Source organism: Podarcis pityusensis (genome assembly GCF_964106645.2).
Source record: "Podarcis pityusensis genome assembly, chromosome: 8".
Taxonomy (NCBI): Eukaryota; Metazoa; Chordata; class Lepidosauria; order Squamata; family Lacertidae; genus Podarcis; species Podarcis pityusensis.
The window spans coordinates 61,779,962-61,801,346 of record NC_138033.1 but is presented as its reverse complement, the minus strand read 5'-3'; the positions used below and the strand labels follow the sequence as shown (position 1 = coordinate 61,801,346).

The 21,385-nt window shown below is 46.4% G+C and overlaps 1 protein-coding gene across 9 annotated transcripts in view; it reads right to left on the bottom strand.

Annotated features, from left to right (window-relative positions):
- The window catches only part of TDRD12 (tudor domain containing 12), an 84,120-nt gene that overhangs the window by 40,416 nt on the left and 22,319 nt on the right, over positions 1–21,385 (bottom strand). For all 9 annotated transcript variants that reach the window (XR_013989584.1, XM_081016640.1, XM_081016643.1 and 6 more), the window contains exons 19-28: positions 19,827–19,944; positions 17,994–18,133; positions 17,024–17,244; positions 14,146–14,245; positions 12,826–13,013; positions 11,614–11,824; positions 11,340–11,432; positions 10,157–10,326; positions 8,904–9,091; positions 385–439 (exon numbers count right to left, since the gene is read on the bottom strand). Coding sequence is in view for 8 of the 9 variants with exons in the window: in XM_081016640.1 (XP_080872766.1) it covers positions 385–439; positions 8,904–9,091; positions 10,157–10,326; positions 11,340–11,432; positions 11,614–11,824; positions 12,826–13,013; positions 14,146–14,245; positions 17,024–17,244; positions 17,994–18,133; positions 19,827–19,944 (1,484 nt within the window). In the remaining variant the exon portion in view is untranslated. The remainder of the gene's footprint in view (positions 1–384; positions 440–8,903; positions 9,092–10,156; positions 10,327–11,339; positions 11,433–11,613; positions 11,825–12,825; positions 13,014–14,145; positions 14,246–17,023; positions 17,245–17,993; positions 18,134–19,826; positions 19,945–21,385) is intronic.

The window sequence follows — 21,385 nt, the reverse complement described above, 5'->3', positions numbered from 1 at the left end:
TTATCAAGGCTGCTTGATATAGGGGTGCTCTCAGCAGCTCTGCAGCTTTAGATGGTGCCAACACTATGGCCCATCTTCAGGTGCTTGTAGCAATAGCCTAGAAAGCCCAGAGCAGCCTAACCTTGGTAATGTTTTATTGAAATACACTATGTACTTCAAGGACCCACAAGGACTCACAGAGACTGTCCCCACCAAACTTTGGAGTTCCCTTTCTTTTAAGGCTTGCCAAAGTCCATGCCTGTACTTCTTTAAAGAATGGCATGAAACTGCCTTTGGCGGTCTGGGATAGGGAAGGAGAGAAAAGGGGGAAAAAACCTGCTACCCACTCAAGGCATTGGGACTGGGAACGACATAAGCTCCAAACGAAACAATTAAAATTGATACCATTCACAAGATGGCTGTAGACATTCATCTGCTTTCTTAGCTGCAGTCATTTCGTCTAAATGAAAGACAGAACAAATTAATTTTACACAGCACATACTGTAAATACAGGACTTCAGTAAAGCTATATGGGCAACTGGAAGATTTCACATTTGGCAAGCTGCATTGGGTTACTTTTTGTATATACAAAAGCAACTGGTAAGTGCAATTCATTATTATTGTTATAACGGAGCCAGATTCAGCTAACACTTGTGCTAGTGGAAGCCAGCACAGGAAGTTCCACTAGCCCACCCCCAAATTGGCTTTGGAGGATCAGTAGTACTCTCCCCCACCCCAGAGCACACGGGGGGGGGGGGATGGTTCCACCTAGCAAGCATAAATGAGTGCGCTGACAGAACAATCATATTAGTATGACGTTGAATTCCATTTATTAAATTTATATCTGCCTATCCTGAGCACAAACAATAAGTAATAGAACAAACAAAAAATCTTTAAAACTCCTTAAAAGAATTCTAATACAGATACAGCCTGGAAAAGATTAACTTAAATGGCTTGTTGAAAGAGGAAGATCTTCAGTAGGTGCCAAAAAGACAACCCGTCTGTCAGGGGTTCAGGAGCAGAGGCAAGGGCAAGGGAGGAAACAGAGAGCGAGGGAGAGGAGGCAGAAGAAAAGATGAGTGATGACGACGACCCGAGATCTCCGAGTCTTTCCAGTGAATCAGAAGATTCACAGAAAGGAGCACCAGTGGCCAGGGCAAGGGGGGAGCCTAGGGGGACACCCCAGGAAGGTAGAGCCAGAGGGGACTCAGAGGGGAGCAGTTGGAAATCAGGACCAGCGTCACCGCCAGAGAGCAGGGAAGAGGAAGGGCGCCAGGGATCAAGCGCTGGCAGCTCACAACAGGGGGGAGGGCACGAGTCAGGAGTGGCCACACCTCCATCGGGGAGCGAAGAAACGGTCAGACGGAAGGTGGAAGGTTGGGCGCGCGTGCCAAGTTCAAATGCACAGGAAGGTGGCGCAGTAGGCAGCCCGGAAAGGGAGCCAGGTCCTAAAGCCCGCCGAAAGGAGGGAGAAGAGTCAGGGGGGTCAGCGTCAGCGTCAGAGGAATCCCGGAAGGAAGAGACCCCGGGGGGCAGAGGGACCCAGAGAAGAACAGTCAGGCGGAAAAGGTGGAGCAAGGCTAGGATATTAAGTTGGTGTACAAGGGGCGGAGACTCAGATGGAGCTTCGCCGATCTAACCATGAGACGTAGAGTTGCACGCAGCAGCTTGAGAATGGAAACTGTAACTCAATAAAGACTTTTATTTAATGATCGCTGGCTAGCGTGATCCTCTGTGAGCTAGGATCTGGAAGCAGCTCTGACAGTAAGCTCCATCCCTAGATTGTGGGCATCTACGTCCTCGCGGAGAGGAGAGAAAGCGGGTGCCTACTAGCGAGCTCACGAACGGCAGACGACATGACGGCCGAACAGCAGATAGTGGAACTCAGAGAAGCAGTGACACGACTGAATGCCGAGGCTCTTGCATCCAGGAAGAGAGAGGAGGACGCAGCTGCCGCCTACAGGGATCTCCAGGTCAGGTTGGAAGTGCTTACGAAGCAAGGGCAACTGACACCCAAACCGGAGGGGATTGGGTTGGGGAGACGAACAGGCGGTCTGGTCTCTCACTTCGATGGGAATTTGCAACAGTACCCCAACTTTAGAGCAGATGTAATGTGTGCACTGCAACTGCTGAACAAAGACTTTAGAGATGAGCAAGAGAAGGTGGGATTCATCATGTCCCATTTGCATGGAGATGCTAAAGCATGGCTGCGCAATTTGTGGAGAGATAAGGATCCGGCGCTCCAAAATGCGGATGCCTTTATTAAAGCGATGGATGGGTGCTTTTTATCAAGCATTGACGTGGATCTTGCTCGGCAGCAGATACATGGACTGAAGCAAGGGAGGGCCAGCGTAAGGCAGTACTATGCCCGCTTTTTCGCTTTGGTCAGTGCCCTGGAATGGGACAGAGATTCGGCTCCTGTAAGAGACCTGTTTTGGGAGGGATTGCACGGCTCGGTTAAAGATGAAATTGCGAGGGGGGAGAGACCCCGGACCACGCAGGAGATCGTTCAGAGGGCGTTGGCGGTGGGGGTGCGGCTGGAAGGACGTCCGTGGAGCAGGGACGAAGGGCGTGGAGGGCGCGAACCAGCCAGGGGCTCCTCCTTCCTTCCCAGAGAAGCAGCGCGTGCGCAATCCACGCCTCCGCCAGGAGGAGGAGCGGAACCTATGGAGGTTGGAGGTGCAAGGGCTCAGTCAGCAGCCAGAGCCCTAGCACCGGCAGCAGTGAAAGCAAAGCCTCCTAGAGGGAACAGGAAGTGTTACATCTGCGATGATCCACAGCATATGGCGAAAGAGTGTCCCCAGAGGCTCCACAAGCACACTGCAGCCTCAGCAATGGTAACTGCAGCAACGCAGCAAGGACAACCACAGCAGGGAAACGACGGAGTCTGGTTGGAGGAAGAGGCACTGGGGCCCAGCCAGACGTGTCAGTGAAGCAGTCCCCTGAGATTTTACAGCCCATGGACCCCCTCCCGCCCAAACCGGTAGTGAGGCTCACCGCGTCGCTCCAGCTGCCCAATGGAATCACCATGGACGTGCCAATCACCATTGACTCCGGAAGCAATGCGGACTTTATAGGGCAGGACTTTGTCGACCGGCACGCTATACAGTTGCTGCCTGCCACGCTGCCCCTGCAGGTTGTCACGGTGGATGGCAGGGAGCTGCTAGGGGGGCAAGTGGTGAAGCAGACGCCACCAATGGTGATGCGACTTGGGAATCACAGGGAAATCATCAGCTTCAATGTCACTCAACTATCGGACACGCCCATTGTATTGGGCATGAGTTGGCTGGACAAGCACAGCCCGACGCTGGCTTGGTACCAGAGGCAGCTGACCTTCGGCTCTTCCTTTTGCGCTGAACACTGCATCGTGCCCAGGCAGGAAGGAGGGGAAGAGGAGTCACAGCTGCAGCTAGGCACGCTGCAAGCGGTTCCCCACAAGTACGCAGAATTTTTGGAGGTTTTCTGCGAGAAGGAGGCAGACAGGCTACCCCCCCACAGACCATATGACTGCAAAATTGACCTGCTGCCGGGGGCGGCGCTGCCCAAAGGGAAGCTGTATTCCATGTCTGAGGACGAACTGCAGGAACTCAAAGAGTTCATAGATCATAATTTGGAGCGCGGTTTCATCCGAGAGTCCAAGGCAGCGGGGGGCAGTCCGGTATTCTTTGTTAAGAAGCGGGACACGCCCCAAAAAAGACTTGTAGTGGACTTTCGCATCTTGAACAGTGTGACCAAGCCATCGGACTTCCCCATGCCCCGAATCGACGACCTCCTCGCAAAGGTACGGAAGGGCAGAGTGTTCACCAAGTTGGACCTGCGAGGGGCATACAACCTCATTCGCATGCGGGAGGGAGATGAGTGGAAGACAGCCATGTTCACGCCCCTGGGCACCTACGAATATAGAGTTATGCCTTTTGGATTGCAAAATGGCTCCCACGTTTTTCAAGCTTTCATGCATCACGTGTTGGCGGGGCTCCTCTACAAGACGTGCGTCTGTTTCTTGGATGACATCCTGATCTTTTCGGAATCGCAGCAGGAGCATGACAGACACGTCAAGGAAGTGCTGAGCAGGCTACAGCAACATAGGCTTTACGCCAAGCTGGAGAAGTGCCAATTCGACGTGACCGAGGTGGATTTCCTGGGCTACAAGTTGTCTGATAAAGGGCTCGCCATGGACAGCGCCAAGGTCCGAGCAGTGTTGGATTGGAAAAGCCCACGCAACCGGAAGGAGGTCCAACGGTTTGTCGGCTTCGCGAACTTCTATCGCAAGTTTATCAAAGGCTTTGCGATGCAGACAGCGGCCATCACGGACACGCTCAGCTCCAAGAAAAAGAAGTTCATCTGGACAGAGCAGGCGGAGCAGTCCTTTCAGGCACTCAAGCGTCTCTTCGCGTCGGAAGAGCAGCTGCTTCATGTCAACCCCAGCAGGCCGATGAGGGTGGAGACAGACGCTTCGGACAGAGCCGTGGGAGCAGTCCTGCTGCAGAAAGACCCGCAGGGGGTTTGGAGGCCGGGAGCGTTTTACTCAAGGAAGCTCAGCAAGTCCGAACAGAACTACACCATCTGGGACAGGGAGTTGCTGGCCATTCATGCAGCGTTCAAAGCGTGGAGGCACTTCCTGATCGGCGCCAAGCACACGGTGCAGGTCTGCACGGACCACAAGAATCTAGAGCACTGGCGCACGGCACAGTTCCTGAACCAGAGGCAGATACGTTGGGCTGAGTTCTTTGCGAATTTCGACTTCCGAATAGAGTATGTCCCGGGGGACACCAACATCATGGCGGATGCTCTCTCCCGTAAGCCACAGTATCTGGAGGAGGCAACGCCAGCGGCCGCCATGCACATCTTCGCACCGACAGTGTGGGCGTGCGCGGCGGCGACAGTTGACCTGGATGCGGTGCGACGAGCGTTGCAGGATGACTCCTTCGCGCAAGCAAAGATGGCAGAGGTGCACAGGGGCATGGCAGCGACCGACGAGTTCCAGCTGCGAGATGGTTTGCTCATCCGTAAAGGGGCCATCTACGTGCCGGGAGACGAACTTCGCGCCAAGGTACTGCAGCAGCTGCACGACGCGCCCACTGCCGGGCACTTTGGCAAGGAGAAGACGGTGGAATTAGTAGCCAGAGACTTCTGGTGGCCCGGAATGAGAGGGGAAGTCGCGGACTACGTGGCGAGGTGTGACACCTGCCAGAGGTCCAAACCAGTGCACAGACCGCCGGCCGGACTGCTGGAACCGCTGCAAACTCCGTTCGAGCCATGGGAGAGAGTGGCCCTGGACTTTGTCACGGATCTGCCCAGCTCGAGGGGCAAGACGGCTGTGCTGGTGGTGGTGGATTTGTTCTCCAAGATGGCACATTTCATTCCGTGTGCGAAGGTGGCCACGGCGGAACAAACCGCCAAACTGTTCATAGACCACGTGTTCAAGGTTCACGGTCTGCCGCGGTCTATTCTGTCCGACCGAGGGCGACAGTTCATCTCAAACTTCTGGCAGAGGCTGATGGGCTTCCTGAACGTCAAGATCAACCTGGCGTCGGCTAGACACCCGCAGACCAACGGGCAAGCGGAGCGGGTCAATGCCATCATGCAGCAGTACCTGAGATGTTATGCGAATCAACAGCCTGCGACGTGGGTGGATTACCTGCCTCTCGCCGAGTTCGCCTACAACAACACGAAGCACGTGTCCACGGGGGTCACGCCGTTCTTCGCCAACAACGGGAGGCACCCTAGAACCTTCCCGGGACTGGAAAGAATGGGGGAGGGGGAGCCGCAGACAGCAGATGCGTTCGCGTCGGAGTTGCAGGAGGTCCACGATCAGCTGCGGCGGCACCTGGAGCTGGCTAAACACGCATACAAGGTACAAGCGGACAAACACAGAAGGGTTGGCGAAGAGATCCATGTGGGAGACTGGGTCTGGTTAGCAGCCCACGCAGTGCCGGCCAGGTCGTTGGCGAAGAAGAAACTAGGGCATAAACAACTGGGGCCCTACCAAGTCGACGAACAGGTCAACCCGGTGGCTTTCAGGCTGGCTCTTCCGGAGGGTTCCAGAATGCATCCGGTGTTCCACAGATCGGTGCTCACTCCCTACAAGGCACCTCACAGGTTTCAGGAACCAGGAACGGCACCGGGTCCGCTCCGAGAGAGAACCGGGCAAGGGGGAGTGGCACAGGAGGAGCGCATCAACGAAGTCACGGAGATTTTGGACTCCAGATGGGGGGAAGAGGGGGTAGAATACCTTCTCGCCAAGGAGGGCACCCCGGCCAGTGCCAACAGCTGGGTGCCGGGCTACGCTTTAGACGAACCTCTGCTCAAAGAAGAGTTTCATGCCCTCTTCCCACATAGGCCAATGCCAGCAGACTTTTTCGACGACTGGCTTTTCACGCCCACGCTTTCAGCCAGCACGTTCCGGGGGTTCGACTCGGACGAGGAACCGACACGAGACGCCCGTTCCCCGGAGGGGTCACCCTCGGGATCTGCTTCAGAACCCTCGTATTGGTGGGATGATCGACCAGAGGAGCAGTTCCGCAGAAGGTGGCTGGAGGGTCCAGGACGAGCAACGTCTCCAGAAGGCAACGAGGGAGAGACGGACATGGACGTTTTCGGGGACGACCCGGGTTTCGAGCACGGCGGCACAGAGATGGAAGCGGAGGTGACCGTCGTCAACGAGAGCAGGGAGGAAGAACCGGAAGACTTCGGATGGCGGCCCGCCACGGGAAGCGAACTGTATCCGACATTCGTCCCCCTGACACGGCAGCACCCAGATCCCGCACCGGAAGGAGGGGAGGGGGGAAGAGGGGGCTTCGAGGGGGGGATGGATGTCAGGGGTTCAGGAGCAGAGGCAAGGGCAAGGGAGGAAACAGAGAGCGAGGGAGAGGAGGCAGAAGAAAAGATGAGTGATGACGACGACCCGAGATCTCCGAGTCTTTCCAGTGAATCAGAAGATTCACAGAAAGGAGCACCAGTGGCCAGGGCAAGGGGGGAGCCTAGGGGGACACCCCAGGAAGATAGAGCCAGAGGGGACTCAGAGGGGAGCAGTTGGAAATCAGGACCAGCGTCACCGCCAGAGAGCAGGGAAGAGGAAGGGCGCCAGGGATCAAGCGCTGGCAGCTCACAACAGGGGGGAGGGCACGAGTCAGGAGTGGCCACACCTCCATCGGGGAGCGAAGAAACGGTCAGACGGAAGGTGGAAGGTTGGGCGCGCGTGCCAAGTTCAAATGCACAGGAAGGTGGCGCAGTAGGCAGCCCGGAAAGGGAGCCAGGTCCTAAAGCCCGCCGAAAGGAGGGAGAAGAGTCAGGGGGGTCAGCGTCAGCGTCAGAGGAATCCCGGAAGGAAGAGACCCCGGGGGGCAGAGGGACCCAGAGAAGAACAGTCAGGCGGAAAAGGTGGAGCAAGGCTAGGATATTAAGTTGGTGTACAAGGGGCGGAGACTCAGATGGAGCTTCGCCGATCTAACCATGAGACGTAGAGTTGCACGCAGCAGCTTGAGAATGGAAACTGTAACTCAATAAAGACTTTTATTTAATGATCGCTGGCTAGCGTGATCCTCTGTGAGCTAGGATCTGGAAGCAGCTCTGACACCGTCTAATATTCAATGGGGAGGAGCCACAACACTAAAAGTCTGATTCCTACATCCACCCTGAAGGTTCCTAGCACTCAGTTCAGAAGGATTCCATGGTCAATGGTTTCAAAAGTCACTGAGTGATCAAGAAAGAGTAACAGGGCCACATTTCCCATCTTTCTCCTGATAAAGATCATCCATTAGGGTGACCAAGGCTGAATCAATCCCATAACCAGGCCTGAATCCAGACTGAAATGAGTTTGAGACTATTTCTTTTATCCAAGACTACTTGCAATTGTTGCGCTGCAACTTTTCTGAAAAAAGGGGGAATTTGCAGCCCATCAGATCACTGCCCCTTTCACTCCCTCCCACAAGGATGCATTCACTGCACCCTGGATCCACTTGGTCATATCTCATTGGCAAACTTTAATAAGGTAAGGAGGACGGGAAGGCATGTTGCTGGCTACATTATCACAAGGACCTCATCCACATCCACTGAAACAAATCCTAGTAAGTTGTAGCAGCTGCTGTAGTGGATACCTCACTGGAGACTGCAGTAAATATGGATGTGGCATCAAGATTGCTACATGGGTGAGCAGTTTTACCCTCAAAGTGCTTTATGAGCAGTTCACAGTGGGCTTCCAAAGAGTCTAAAACTCCATTGCCTGAAGCAGATGCTTTGCCCCCAGGAATGATAATTTTGGTTGACGCCTTTTGCTATCCAGGGGGATGGGTGTTGAACCTGGCAAGCTAGAGTTCTTTATTCATTTTATGTACAATCTTTACAACAGAAGACTTCAAATCCAAGACAAAACAGTATATAACAAAACCTTGAGTCTCATATTTTCGTTTGTACTGATTCTTCTCAGATTCCCTTATTTTACTATTCCTTAATATTTGTCTCCTTCTTTCGGTTCCTTATCCTTTATCTCTTAGGTCCCATATATATCTAACAATTTTTCAATTAATGCCCTCACTTCCCTCCCCCTAAACCTGTTACTTCCCTTCACCCATGTGCAATCTTCTTTACTGTTGTTGTTTGTTGCATTAACAGCTGTTTATATTTGTTGTTCCATATTTGTTTTAATATCATCCTATAACCTTGTGCCCTTTAAACTATTGCATATTAATTTTAGGGTCTGAAGCCAACTCTTTTTATGTAATCCCCACTCAGCCACGAAGCCACCTGGGTGACTTTGGACCAGTCACTAACTCTCAGCCTAAGCTACTTCACAGAGTTGTTGTGAGGATAAATTGGACATGGAAGGCAGTGTGTATGCCACCTTCCGTTATTTGGAGATAACACACACGTGTGTGCAATCAATCAATCAATCAATCATAAAGGTCCTTTCAAGGCAGCATACTTACCATGATGATTTTGTAAAGTTTCTTGAGAAAAACTCTGATTTGTAATAACATCACCCTCTTGCACATCATTCTGCACATTGGATACGGCTTGTTCTTTGGAGGCCTGTGAATTGAGAGTAGCCTGGTCCAAGATGCTTTGTGAAGGAGATGCGGCCTGCTCACTAACCCCACACTTCAGTGGATGTATCCTAAAAGGGGTGTGTGAGATGTTACAGTGCACTTTGCTTAAAAGAACATTTTACTCATTGGATGGGCAGCAGTCCAGACACTGAGTGATGTTGGTCTCCAGCCAATATAAGGCACATTTAGGCTTCAACGTGTTCTGCAGTTCTTCCTGCTTTTTAAAACCTCCAGCTAGGGGCAGAATGTCTGCGTGGAAAAAGGCTGTGATGAGGAAGGATGATGAAATACTTTCTACTTGTGTCATTTTCCTGCTCAAAAATTATACTCCCCGCATTGTTTTTAATCCTCTGGTGCAAAGATTTTTACCTTTGGGTGCAACAGAAGCTTGGGCACACTGATTCTGAGTTAGAAAATGACACAAGAAGAAAGGGTTAAACAGCCTTTCCCTGCTCAAATGCAGCCTGCCCCAAACTTCTAGTTTAAAAAGGAATCACCACAGGGACACTTGGGAAAGGACTCACCTAGGAGGGAAGTTTCCTTCTCTCTCTAGTCAATCTCTGCCTTAGAAACTAATTTGAGACTCCAGCACACTAGAAACCAGCTACACCCACCCCGGACACTCAAGACGTTCCTCACCAAGACAAGTTTTGGAACTGAATCTATTAAACAAGGAGAGCTCTCAGAGAAAATGTGGTGAAAGCTCAACAACAGAGGTTACCAGAATAGCGAGAGTAGTTTGTCCATATGTATCCAAGAGCAAAAGCCCTACTAACTTATTTATACATTGCATTTCAAGGACTATATACCCCTCCTAAGGTGACTCACATCATAAACTGTAAAATACAGTAAAACCAATATCAAACCAAGTAATTAATGCTCAAACAGATCAACCCCAGTTTCAGAATGAAACTGCAACACCCCTGAAAACTACCTAAACAGGTGTTATTAAAATGTAAGTGCTATAAAACTAAGGAGAACAGAATGCCAGCTAATGCAATCCCTTAGCCTCTGTTATGATCTCAATATGTCATTGAACTGTTACCTTCTAATTTTAGTACACACAACACTTCTTTAGCTAAAAATTTAAAGCTTCATAATTTAAAAAGAAGAAATTGAAGTCACTCCCTTACAATGAAGGTAATTCCTTTTCCTCTTGAACCGTTTCAGCATCTCTATATAACTTCTGGAGTTCACTGATGTGTTCTGGGTTGTCAGTTCCCATTCCAGTAGACAGGATCTCAGAACGAATATTGTATTCATTAATAGACGTTTTCAGATCTAGAAGTCTGGTGACACGAACCTGAAATTTAATTATGAATAAGTAGTATTTGCTTTCACACCACTAGTTTGCAGCTCTTTCATCCCTCAAACTTCCTAGTTATGACTATGAAACTGACCTCCTTATCTTCCTTCTTTCTGCTGCAACTATCAACTAGAGTTGAGCCCTTAGATTGGTACATTGATCTGTCTCTGGTGGGAGATTTCTGTATCCAAAAGCACAGAAATTTTGGCAGAAAGTTTTTGCAATCCTTACTGATCATCAAAGTCAAACCAAGTACCATACCCTATCACACCACTTGTGAATGGTACATCTGTCTGCATATTTCTAATCCCAGATGCATGTGTGCTGCCACAAGGAGGTGGTTTATCAGAGTCTTACAAGGGTGATCCCTTCTGCACCCTTTAAATAAAGAGAGCAAAGCTAATCCCAGTTCTATTTCAACATCTCTGTGATGATCAGTAAGGACTGCCAAAATTTCCTGCCAAAATTTCTGTGCTTTTGGACACAGAAATCTCCCACCAGATAAATTATTAATGTTTTCATCACTAATACAGATGTGGCCAAGTCCTTCTTAAAATCAAAGTTGCCCACTGTAAAAACGGTGCCATGTCAATAATGCCTCCTCTAAAAACTAGCAGCTCAAATGTTTGGGAAGATTTTCCAAACCATTTGTAAAATCTGTCTATCCATTGTTAAAATACTAAGATGGCAGTACTGGAGACTTCTAAACCAAACCTCAGTGAATAATTCTTTTCACGGTCCTTAAATCCATAATATCCCAGCAAAACCACCTGATAATACAACCACCAAGCTGGGAGCATGCTGATCAAAGTGGTATAATGTGGCAAACCTGAGAAAACCAAGTATCTTGTACCACATTCAAAGTATCCCATATTCAAAAGGAGGGAGGAAGGAAGGAAGGAAGGAAGGAAGGAAGGAAGGAAGGAAGACTCCTCAGTACCAACTTAAAAGAAGTTCACTTTGGAATTTATTAGGCAGTTAGATAAAGTATTTAATGTTTTGCTACATACCACTGGATCCACCCAAATTGTGTTTCCCAAAGCAAGTACTATTTTTGCTTCATGAGCTTTCCCTCTGATCATCTGATTAATGTATCTCGTAACCTAACAAAAAAGAAAAATCCTCAGATATCAAATGTTTTGCTTAATACAGGCTAGTGACCTGCAAAAAGTTGTTTTAAAAAACAAAAACAAAAAATAGCTGGCCATTACTGAAACAAGTTTAGGCACCGATTTCTCTGTGTACCGTAACACAAATGAAGGTAAGAAAAAGGAGTAAACTTACTTTTGGATTCCATTCCACTTCATTATCAATGGGTTTAACTCGACAAACAATAAATTCCACTGCTTGAGGGGGCAAAGCTTGGAATTGTTCAGGTAAGTAAAGCAATTTATAATTTTGAACTTGACCAAATCTGCCTTCATCTATATACTTGATATGAACGCTATAAAATACAGAGTTTTCTCCCTTGGGTGGTACTTCAAGCACCTGGACCCTGTAACAGAATGGAAGAAAGGGAAATAAAAAAATTTCCAACATATAAGGTAAAGTTAAACCAACAGAATTCTTATGTGTTTGTATAGAAGGTTTATCTTTAAGAGATGATGCTATGCTCGTAAACTTCCTTCCAGATTTAAAGAAATCTAGGACTAAAACTGCAGTTCAGTTCTGCTGTTAAAATGCAATTCTCCCTGCCTTGTAGCAGCAACATTGTTGGTGAATTCTGCTAATGAGACTTCATGACTTCACAGGCACCCACTGTACAGTGCCTATGACATCAGTGAATTCGGATCACACAGTTCTTCTCCCTGTACCAGCCATTCCAGCACAAATCTATCTTTAAAGGTTTATTTGCGTTTACATTTTTTATGGAAGTTAAATTTAGGCTAAGTGCTTCCCAGATGATCCCATGGGCACCCATAAAGAAAGGAGTGGGGGATCTGAAATATACTCAGAGTCGCAAAGTGATTTCATGCTCTTTATTCAGCTCATAGTGGTGAGGAGGAATGAATCAAAGTCCCCTCAAAGTATCTGCTTTATATACATTATTTACACAATGGGCTGCACATGATTGGCTAATTCCGGAATTCTACTGCAAGCCAATCAGGTTGTGAATTCACTTCTATCTGGAGCATGATTGGGTGGTTCCTGCCAACCAATCATACTGCTGCATTGTTCTAGGACCAATCAGACTGCTGCATTCTGAATCCTATTGTTCTAGGACCAATCAGACTGCTGCAATTTGGGTCCTATTGTTCTAGGACCAATCAGACTGCTGCAGTTTGGATCCTATTCAACTCAGTACATAACAGGATCCAAGCAAGCCTGTATAAAGCAATCCATCCAGAAATATTGAACATTTACAAATTATGTTGTACAGATTATATTGTTAGCTGTACATCTCTGTGCCTAGGTCTGAATAGCTTTTACTGGCATAGAAAACCGCTAGGCTAGATTATACCAAAATTTGTTTGCAGAAGAAGCGAAACATTCTACCTGTGGAAAGTGTTTTCTTCACGTAATCCATACATTGCTAGCTTCTCCAATGGGTCAGCAGGGACAAGATTCTTGGCTTTTTTATAATATGCATTCACTTCATCTGCAAGAGCTGCATATGGATCTTTCTGTTTACTGACAATGCGGCCAAAGTAGTTTGTGGCATCCACAATAAAAAGAGGGAGGATCTGAAAGAGGGAAAATAAATGTGAAAAGGAGTGCTGCAACTTTAGCAAATAGGCGTATTCCCAAGTCACTGGATTTAAATGTTTGTTTTAAATTCACCTGCTTCCAGCACTCATCTTTTTCAGATTGCAATAATAACAAACAAGAAAACTCATACCAACATGTAAAACATATCTTGTAATAAACATTCCAAAAGGTTTCGCCACATCCTTGCATGTGTAGAGGGTGCACTTTTCTCATGTTCTGGCCTCATTTCTGGCACTTTTAACAAATCTCTTCTTCTTTGATTGTTTCCCTCCCCTCTCTTTCCCACATGAGCCGAGTCTCTGAGACCTAAACTACATGCAAGTGAAGGACCTCTGTATGTTTTATCCAAACCTACTGGAATTATACAGAATGTGCAAGTAAGGAAAGTGGTCCATTTTAAGGAGAAAAGGAGGAAGTGAGAGAGACTGCATCCCCCCAAGCCTTCCTTCTCTGTATTATCAATCAACAAACCTCTCAGCCAGGCTCTCTTCCAGCATTAGTTCCCCAAGTGGGAACAGTACCTTGAAAGAGGGCTGTGAGAGTCTCAGCCCCCTGACTGTTGCACTCTGCTCTGGAGCTTAAAATCAGACTGAGTGCTTATCTGCCCAACTTTCTGTCTGACTGCAGCAGATGGATTGTTAACAACACAGATCTTCCACATTCACATCTAATTTGAGTAATATACTACATCAGTGATGACAAGGCCATGTATACATAGCAGCTTGCAACCATAGGTACTCCAAAAATTTGGGGGGAAATCTAAGGCATCTTCCTACAGTAATTAAAAAGACTGCTGCTCCAGTTCCCCAGTATGCCTATTATGAAACACAGTTTCCAGAAAGAAAGCTCAGTTTACTTTTGCCAGCATAAACAGCTATAAGGGTGGGGGGGGGGGGGAATCATCTGTGAAAGATTTGCAGTGGAGGAGGAAAATTCATTTTATTATGTAAAATGAAGTTTGGGAAGGCAGAAGATCTGTGATCAGCGGATCAAAAGAAATTATCTGGAGCTCTGATTCTTTCATGCTCTGGGGCCTGAACTCTCTTCCACCAGAAGATAGATACACCACGTTTAACATGCAAGAATGAAGCTGTACTACTAACTTACCGTTACATTTCCAGTTGCAGGCAAAGTTTCATTTGTTACCTTTTGTAGCACATCTATTTGTAAACTAACTCGATGTCGATCTGGACAGCGTTTCTTATCCCTGTGACAGAATAATGATAAAAGAAGAATTCAGTATTTTGAGAGAGCAAATGCCAGGAAGGTGACAAGAATACAGGTGGCTGGTAAGAATACAGGTGACTCTTCACTTACGGCAGGGGTTACGTTCCTGGCACAAGTGAAAGCACGTAAAGTGAGGAATACCCTCTAAGGACCCTTTAAATAAATAATTTATACCCTACCCATCTGGCTGGGTTTCCCCAGCCACTCTGGGTGGCTCCCAACAGAATATTAAAAACACGATAAAACATCAAACACTAAAAACTTCCCTAAACAGGGCTGTCTTCAGGTATCTTCTAAAAGTCAGATAATTGTTTCTTTCCTTGACATCTGATGGGAAGGTGTTCCACAGGGCGGGCACCACTACCAAGAAGGGCCTCTGCCTGGTTCCCTGTAACTTCACTTCTCACAGCGAGGGAACTGCCAAAAGGCCCTTGGAGCTGGATCTCAGTGTCTGGGCTGAATGATAGGGGTGGAGTCGCTCCTTCAGATATAGTGAGCCGAGGCCGTTTAGGGCTTTAAAAGTCACCACCAACAGTTTGAATTGTGCTCGGAAATGTACTGGGAGCCAATGTAGGTCTTTCAGGACTGGTGTTACTGTATATGGTCTTGGCGGCCACTCCCAGTCACCAGTCTAGCTGCCGCATTCTGGATTACTTGTAGTTTCCATGTCACCTTCAAAGGTAGCCCCACATAGAGCGCATTGCAGTAGTCCAAGTCGCTCTCTCTTCAATCCATATCAAAAATACCGTATCCAAAAATATCCACAACTAGAATTGAAGCTTTAGGCCTGGCAGGAGGATGGGGGATGTGCAGCAAAGCACTACCCCCCCCCCACATCAGCTATTAGGCTGAGAAGCATAAACAAAGTGCAGCTGCACCTCTGGTTTATTCTGGGCTTCCTCTATCCTCACTGACGTCGTCTTCGGGCTCCAGGGAATGTCTCCTTGCGTGCCATGATGATTCTCCATCTCTCTCCTGTGATTTCTGGGTTTGAATTATTCATTTCCAGGTGCCACACATATATGCAGTCATGGGTGAATCAATCATGCTTAAATGGGGTGACACCTGTAAATGGCATCTGTTGGCCTGCTTTGTACTTAACAGTAAGCCCTAGCCAGAAATAAACCACAGTTTCCTGTGCAGTATGCCAGTACCCAATGCTGAAAGAACTTTTACTCCACTCCAGCCAGCCTGTCTGCATCTGGAAGAGACAGACTATGAGGTTTCGCTTAACACTACATATGACCCACTACTCGTGGGATGTTTCTCTCCTTGGTTGACTTATTGTGATTTGTTTGGTGAGAAACAGACTCTGAGCATTAGCTCACAGGCTATGCTTGTTTCTTCCAGAGGCAGGCAAGGCAGAGCAGGAGCTTCTGTGCAAGAGTACCCTGGCTGCTCATGGAAAGCCATGGCTTATTTCTGACCCTGGCTTATGGTTGCTTGCAAGAATGAAGCCAATGACAACCATCCCTGTAACTGCCGTGGAAAGCAGGGAAAAACTACAGAATGCAGGACTCATAAAACTCAAGAGCTGTAATTCCCAAACTGTACACTAGGGCACACCAGTTCACCATGAGAAATAAATTCAGAAAAAAAATACTTCTGTGAGCCCCAAAGTAGCCATCCATACAGGAGGTGGCTCACTTAAATTCTACAAGATTCCCTGGAGAAATCGAAAGGACTGTAGTTTGGTGGTACAGCTCATGCACTTAGGTTAAAATGACAGCCTAAATGCAGAATGCGCATTTCCAAGTGCTTTAATAATCACACCAGGAATTGCCTTCTCTTTGTTAATGCACAATACTACTGTCTACAGCAGGCTTCCTCAACCTCGGCCCTCCAGATGTTTTTGGCCTACAACTCCCATGATCCCTAGCTAGCAGGACCAGTGGTCAGAGATGATGGGAATTGTAGTCTCAAAACATCTGGAGGGCCAAAGTTGAGGAAGCCTGGTCTACAAGTTATGCATTTTCCTCTTTATAAGGTCTCTATGCCTTCTCCAGCTACTGCTGAAGGATGCAGACTCTGGGTGCTGGTATAAATGTAACAGTCTCAGAGAACAAGTAAAAAATACATTTTTGAATAGTCTGAATATGCCAGTTTTTTTTTTTTTAAATCATATGCAGGTCATTTTAAAAGGAAAATTTCACAGAACACTATATAAATTTTGTCTACAGAAAAAGATATCCTAAATAAACTTCTGCCAAAATCAAATAAAATCTTTCCTTAAAAAGAAAGAATTTTCCCAATATAAAAAACTAAAGTTGTTTCTACATTTATTAATTTTTTTAAAAAAATTGTTTCACTGAACTCAATCTTTATTTTGGGCCAATCTTTCCAAAGAGATCAATGGTCCATCAAGCTTCTCCCACAACCCTACCTTATAAATTTCACACCATAGAATCTTGAAGGAACCTTTTCCTCTCCACAGGATTTTAAGGCAGAACCTTTTTTCTAAGCCACTTCTTTCCTTGTGCATTTTTTCTTCTTCTAGAGCAGAACAAGCCATTTCTCCTCCTCCTCCCACCACCACCACCACCACCACTCTGCCTTGCGTTATCCAAATGTGGTGGTGAGGAACAGGTGGATAGCCCTGGCAAAGCATTGACAGGAATGCCTGTGCCATACAACTGACAATCTGCTTTTGCCAAGTGATTAAGTGATCATATCATTTAAGAATTGAATAAGTAATTTCATTTCCCTTTTTTTTTTAAAGGTAGGAAACTAGTTGCTAAGTTAACAGGTATTTTCTTACTTGCAAACTCCATAGGCTTTAAGGTAGCGACAGAGAGGTCTTCCTTTCTTTCTGTCTTCTTTGGCCTCCAGCACTCCAGATGTAAAGTTGCATAATTCAGGTGGAATGTTGGTTTCTGTGCGTTTTAAATAATGCATTACTCCAACAGCATGGGGTGCACTCTTTTCTGTCAACAGCAAGATGGATTTTGCATTTGGCTGTTCTTTTTCCAGAGACGAAATCTTCGCAAGGGGGAGAAAATGCAACATTTGCCTTCAGTTTTTATTATCAGGTATTATAATGGGTGTTAACAACATCAACAACAAAAGTAAAAGAGGTGTCCCTGCTCCAGTGTGGTGGAGCCAGTGTGGTGTAGTGGTTAAGAGCGGTAGTCACGTAATCTGGGGAACCGGGTTCGTGTCTCCGCTCCTCCACATGCAGCTGCTGGGTGACCTTGGGCCAGTCACACTTCTTTGAAGTCTCTCAGCCCCACTCACCTCACAGAGTGTTTGTTGTGGGGGAGGAAGGGAAAGGAGAATGTTAGCCACTTTGAGACTCCTGAAGGGGAGTGAAAGGCGGGATATCAAATCCAAACTCCTCTTCTTCAATAACCTTGCAACCAAAATTTTGACAGTGGGGCAGACACCAGAGGAAGGGAAGCAAATGGCAACATGATCAAAATCCCAGCAGATAGACTTGCACACTTAAAATTTAATTTAAGTTAGGAATAAAGGGGTTTAATCTAATGTCACTGAAGAAATAGGCCTGGAGGTAAACAGGTGAGCATTCTGGGAGAAAGTGTCAGCAGTTAGGAGGACTAAGACAACAGGAAAACCGCTTTCAGAAAAAAATTGAAGGATCAAGAGTGGTGGAGCTGGAGGAATGAAGATCACAGGCAGAATCTTAGGATAGAGGAGGGGCAGGGGAACAAGGGGAGATTTTTTGTTTGAAATTTCCGCAGTCATAAACAGTTCATTTGGTTTGTACAAACCTTTCCAACTGAGTTTTGGAAGTTATCAGACAAACAGTATAAGCGTGCACCAAAAATTCTTGGAGATGCAGGAAAACTGAAATGAACGACCCGAGTTGCATCAGTAATTCCTAAGGTTCTTATGCAGTCATCGGTTAAAACTGGAAAGCAAAACCAAAAAACATATAATTCAAAACCACTGCAAGGCAAAACCAACATTAATTTAGTCCCAAACCAACACTAATTTATTACTTCACTCCTAACCAACACATACTTCTCATCATCTGATTTTCAAGTTCTAGGAGGGCTCCTGCAAATCACTTTCCTATCACTCTCCTATTTAAAATGACAATACTGGTAATGATAAAAAGCACCAATGTGGCAGGCTGTATAAAAATCATCAATCAGAAGTACTTGGAATAGCATAAAATGATGTAGACAAACAAGGAACTTTTCTATCATAATTTCCCTGTTTTTTAGTTAACTGATTAATCCTTAGCCGGGTTTTATGTTACATAAATTGCTATAATCTGCTTGATACCATGTTGCCCCAAGTCTGAAACTGGAAAAACCTTTGCAAGATACAGTGGTACCTTGGGTTACAAAGTTAATTCGTTCTGGAGGGCCGTTCTTAACCCAAAACCGTTCATAACCTGAGGCGCGCTTTCACTAATGGGACCTCCCGCTGCCGCTATGAAGCCATCGCACGATTTCTGTTCTCATCCTGGGGCAAAGTTCGCAACCTGGAGCAACTACTTCCAGGTTAGTGGAGTTCGAAACCCAAAGCGTTTGTAACCTGAGGTACCACTGTACCTGGCATTTTTCCTCCCTTCTTGCCAAAATATACTGGATGTCAACTGCCTGTTATCCTGGGGCTGCAGAAGCAAGGGAAAAGGATGCTCTGGCCTCAGCTATCAGTCACAAGGAACAAAAGACATAAACAGAGATTTAAGCAAGATGACCAGGCAAAGGGAAACCAGCCGGGTCTAAATTGGATATAAATGCTTGTAGCTCAGCACTTTGCTCTAACCTTGAAGAATGAATTCCCTCCTCTACCTACTCTCCTTTCACTCCCTTTCCCAAGCGTGTCTTGTTTTTTTATAGAATCATGGAATTGTAGGGTTGGCAGGGACCCCAAGGGTGAGCTAATCCAACCCCCTGAAACACAGGAATCACAGCTAAAGAATACCTGATGGATGGTTATTTTACCTGTGTTTAAAAACCTCCAGGGTAGGAGAGGCAACCACTTTCTAAAGTCATAGAATCATAGAGTTGGAAGGCACCCAAAGGGCCATCTAGTCACATTTTGAGGGAGTCCATTCCACTGTCAAACAGCTCTTTCACGCAGAAAGTTCTTCCTAATGTATAGTCAGAAACTCCTTTCTCGTCATTTGAATCTATTTGTTAATGTCCTGCTTTCTGGACCAGCAGAAAACAAGCTTGCTCCATCTTCCATGTGACAACCCTTCAGATATTTGAAGATGGCCATTGTATCCCTTTTCAGTCTTCTCTTCTCCAGGCTAAACCTTCCCAACTCCCTCATAAGAACTGGTTCCCAGACCCTCAGTCATCTTGGTTGCCCTCCTCTGCACATGTTCATTTGTCAATATGCTTCTTGACATGGGGTGCTTAGAACTGGAAACTGTAGCCTGCAAAGCTGATGGCAACCTCCCCCCCCCCTTTAAATTTTTTTTTTTACGTGAGTCACTTTGGGAGACAATAATTATCTGAACAGTTTAATGATAACATAGCAAATAATACATCTAATTAAATTGTAATGAAAGAGATTGAGAGTCACTATAGTTTTGACAAAGGTTTTAGAGCAAGCATATGTGAGAAAAACAATATATTTACCTAGTACAACATGTGTGCCAGAGCTAAAAATTTTTTCCCATTGCTCTAAAACATAATCAAAATGAAATCCAATGTCTGGGTGCATTTTCAAACAAAATATTGAAGTGCTCTCCACTGCCTAATTAAAAAAGAGAATGGTTTCAAACAATGTGGATTACAAAAGAAATGTATAATTACTGAACAATGCTCTGATTTAAAAAACAAACAAACAAACAAACTGAATTGAACACTGCTACATTCAGAATTAAAAGTCTGGTCATGAGTCATCTTTTATTTTCTACGTTCTAAAGCAGTGGTGGCCAAACTTGGCCCTCCAGCTGTTTTGGAACTACAATTCCCATCATCCTTGACCGCTGGTCCTGTTAGCTAGGGATGATGGGAGTTGCAGTCCCAAAACAGCTGGAGGGCCAAGTTTGGCCATCACTGTCTAAAGGGTCAGTTTCATTTACCCCTTAAATGAAGGCTAATGTGTCCCTGGATGATTATATTCATTTATATATCAAACAAATACATGGCCTTTTGTGAAATAAGGAGACAAAGACCAATTCATTTGGAATGCTTATCAATTCCTTGGTAAGATCTTGTACCTATCAGCAGCAGTGAAAACGCTGCCTCTGTAAACTTTGCTGCACTGCTTGTGTTGCCAATTTATGCTGTTTCAACCCAGAAGTGCCTTCCCTGTTGCCTGCCTTACTGCTTTGCAGCTCGAAGAAACGTTCATCCTGTTAGGATATTTCCGTTCCACCTTAAAAGGGAGCAGGCTGTGAGTCACAGAGTCTGCGTATTTCCTGTTCACAGGAAGTATATTTTTTTCTGTTGCTTTCGTTTCTCTCTCTGTGTCTGGAGACACTGATGCAGGCTGTCATGTTTTTCTTTGTTCTGATCAACGCTGAATAAAACTTGTAAATAATGCTCTCCTGCGTGCAACTTCTGCTGTGAATTATCTGCTGATAGAGTGTGCATGAGCTCTGGAATGTGGCAAGCTATTTCTGGAAACTCGTGTCGCTAATTGTCGATACTGTATCTACCAGAGATCGATGGATCGTCCGGCAGCTGGCTTGGGGGCCATGATGGACTTTGTCTCCCTGGCAGTATCCCAACACATCCCCTGCAGCAAGGGAATCAACACAGTGACTTTGGTTGTTGTGGGAACACTCCACTAACAAGGCAAAGCCTTATCAGTCATACCAGGACTTTTGTCCTTCCCTTCAGGGATGTTTCAGAACACAGGCAACCAAGGCTGGCCCCTTGGTCTTTTCCTTTCCTTTCCACTTCTGAACTCCTTCCTCTTAGCCCCACTATCAGCTGCTGGCTGCTGCAAAAAGGGTACCAACTGAACAGACATGTGAACTCTCATTATCAGCAACTGCATTTTTTTGAATCTCATTGTCAAACTCCTACCTAATAATTTTTTATTCCTGCAAACGAAGATTTCATGCCTCTGACAAAGCAGAGCCTGAGTGCAAGAAAACTTCTTTCACTGTAGATTTTTTAATCTTAGTTGCTTTTATCTCAAATTAAAGAATGATGAGATATGGGGTTTATTTTGAATAACTCAA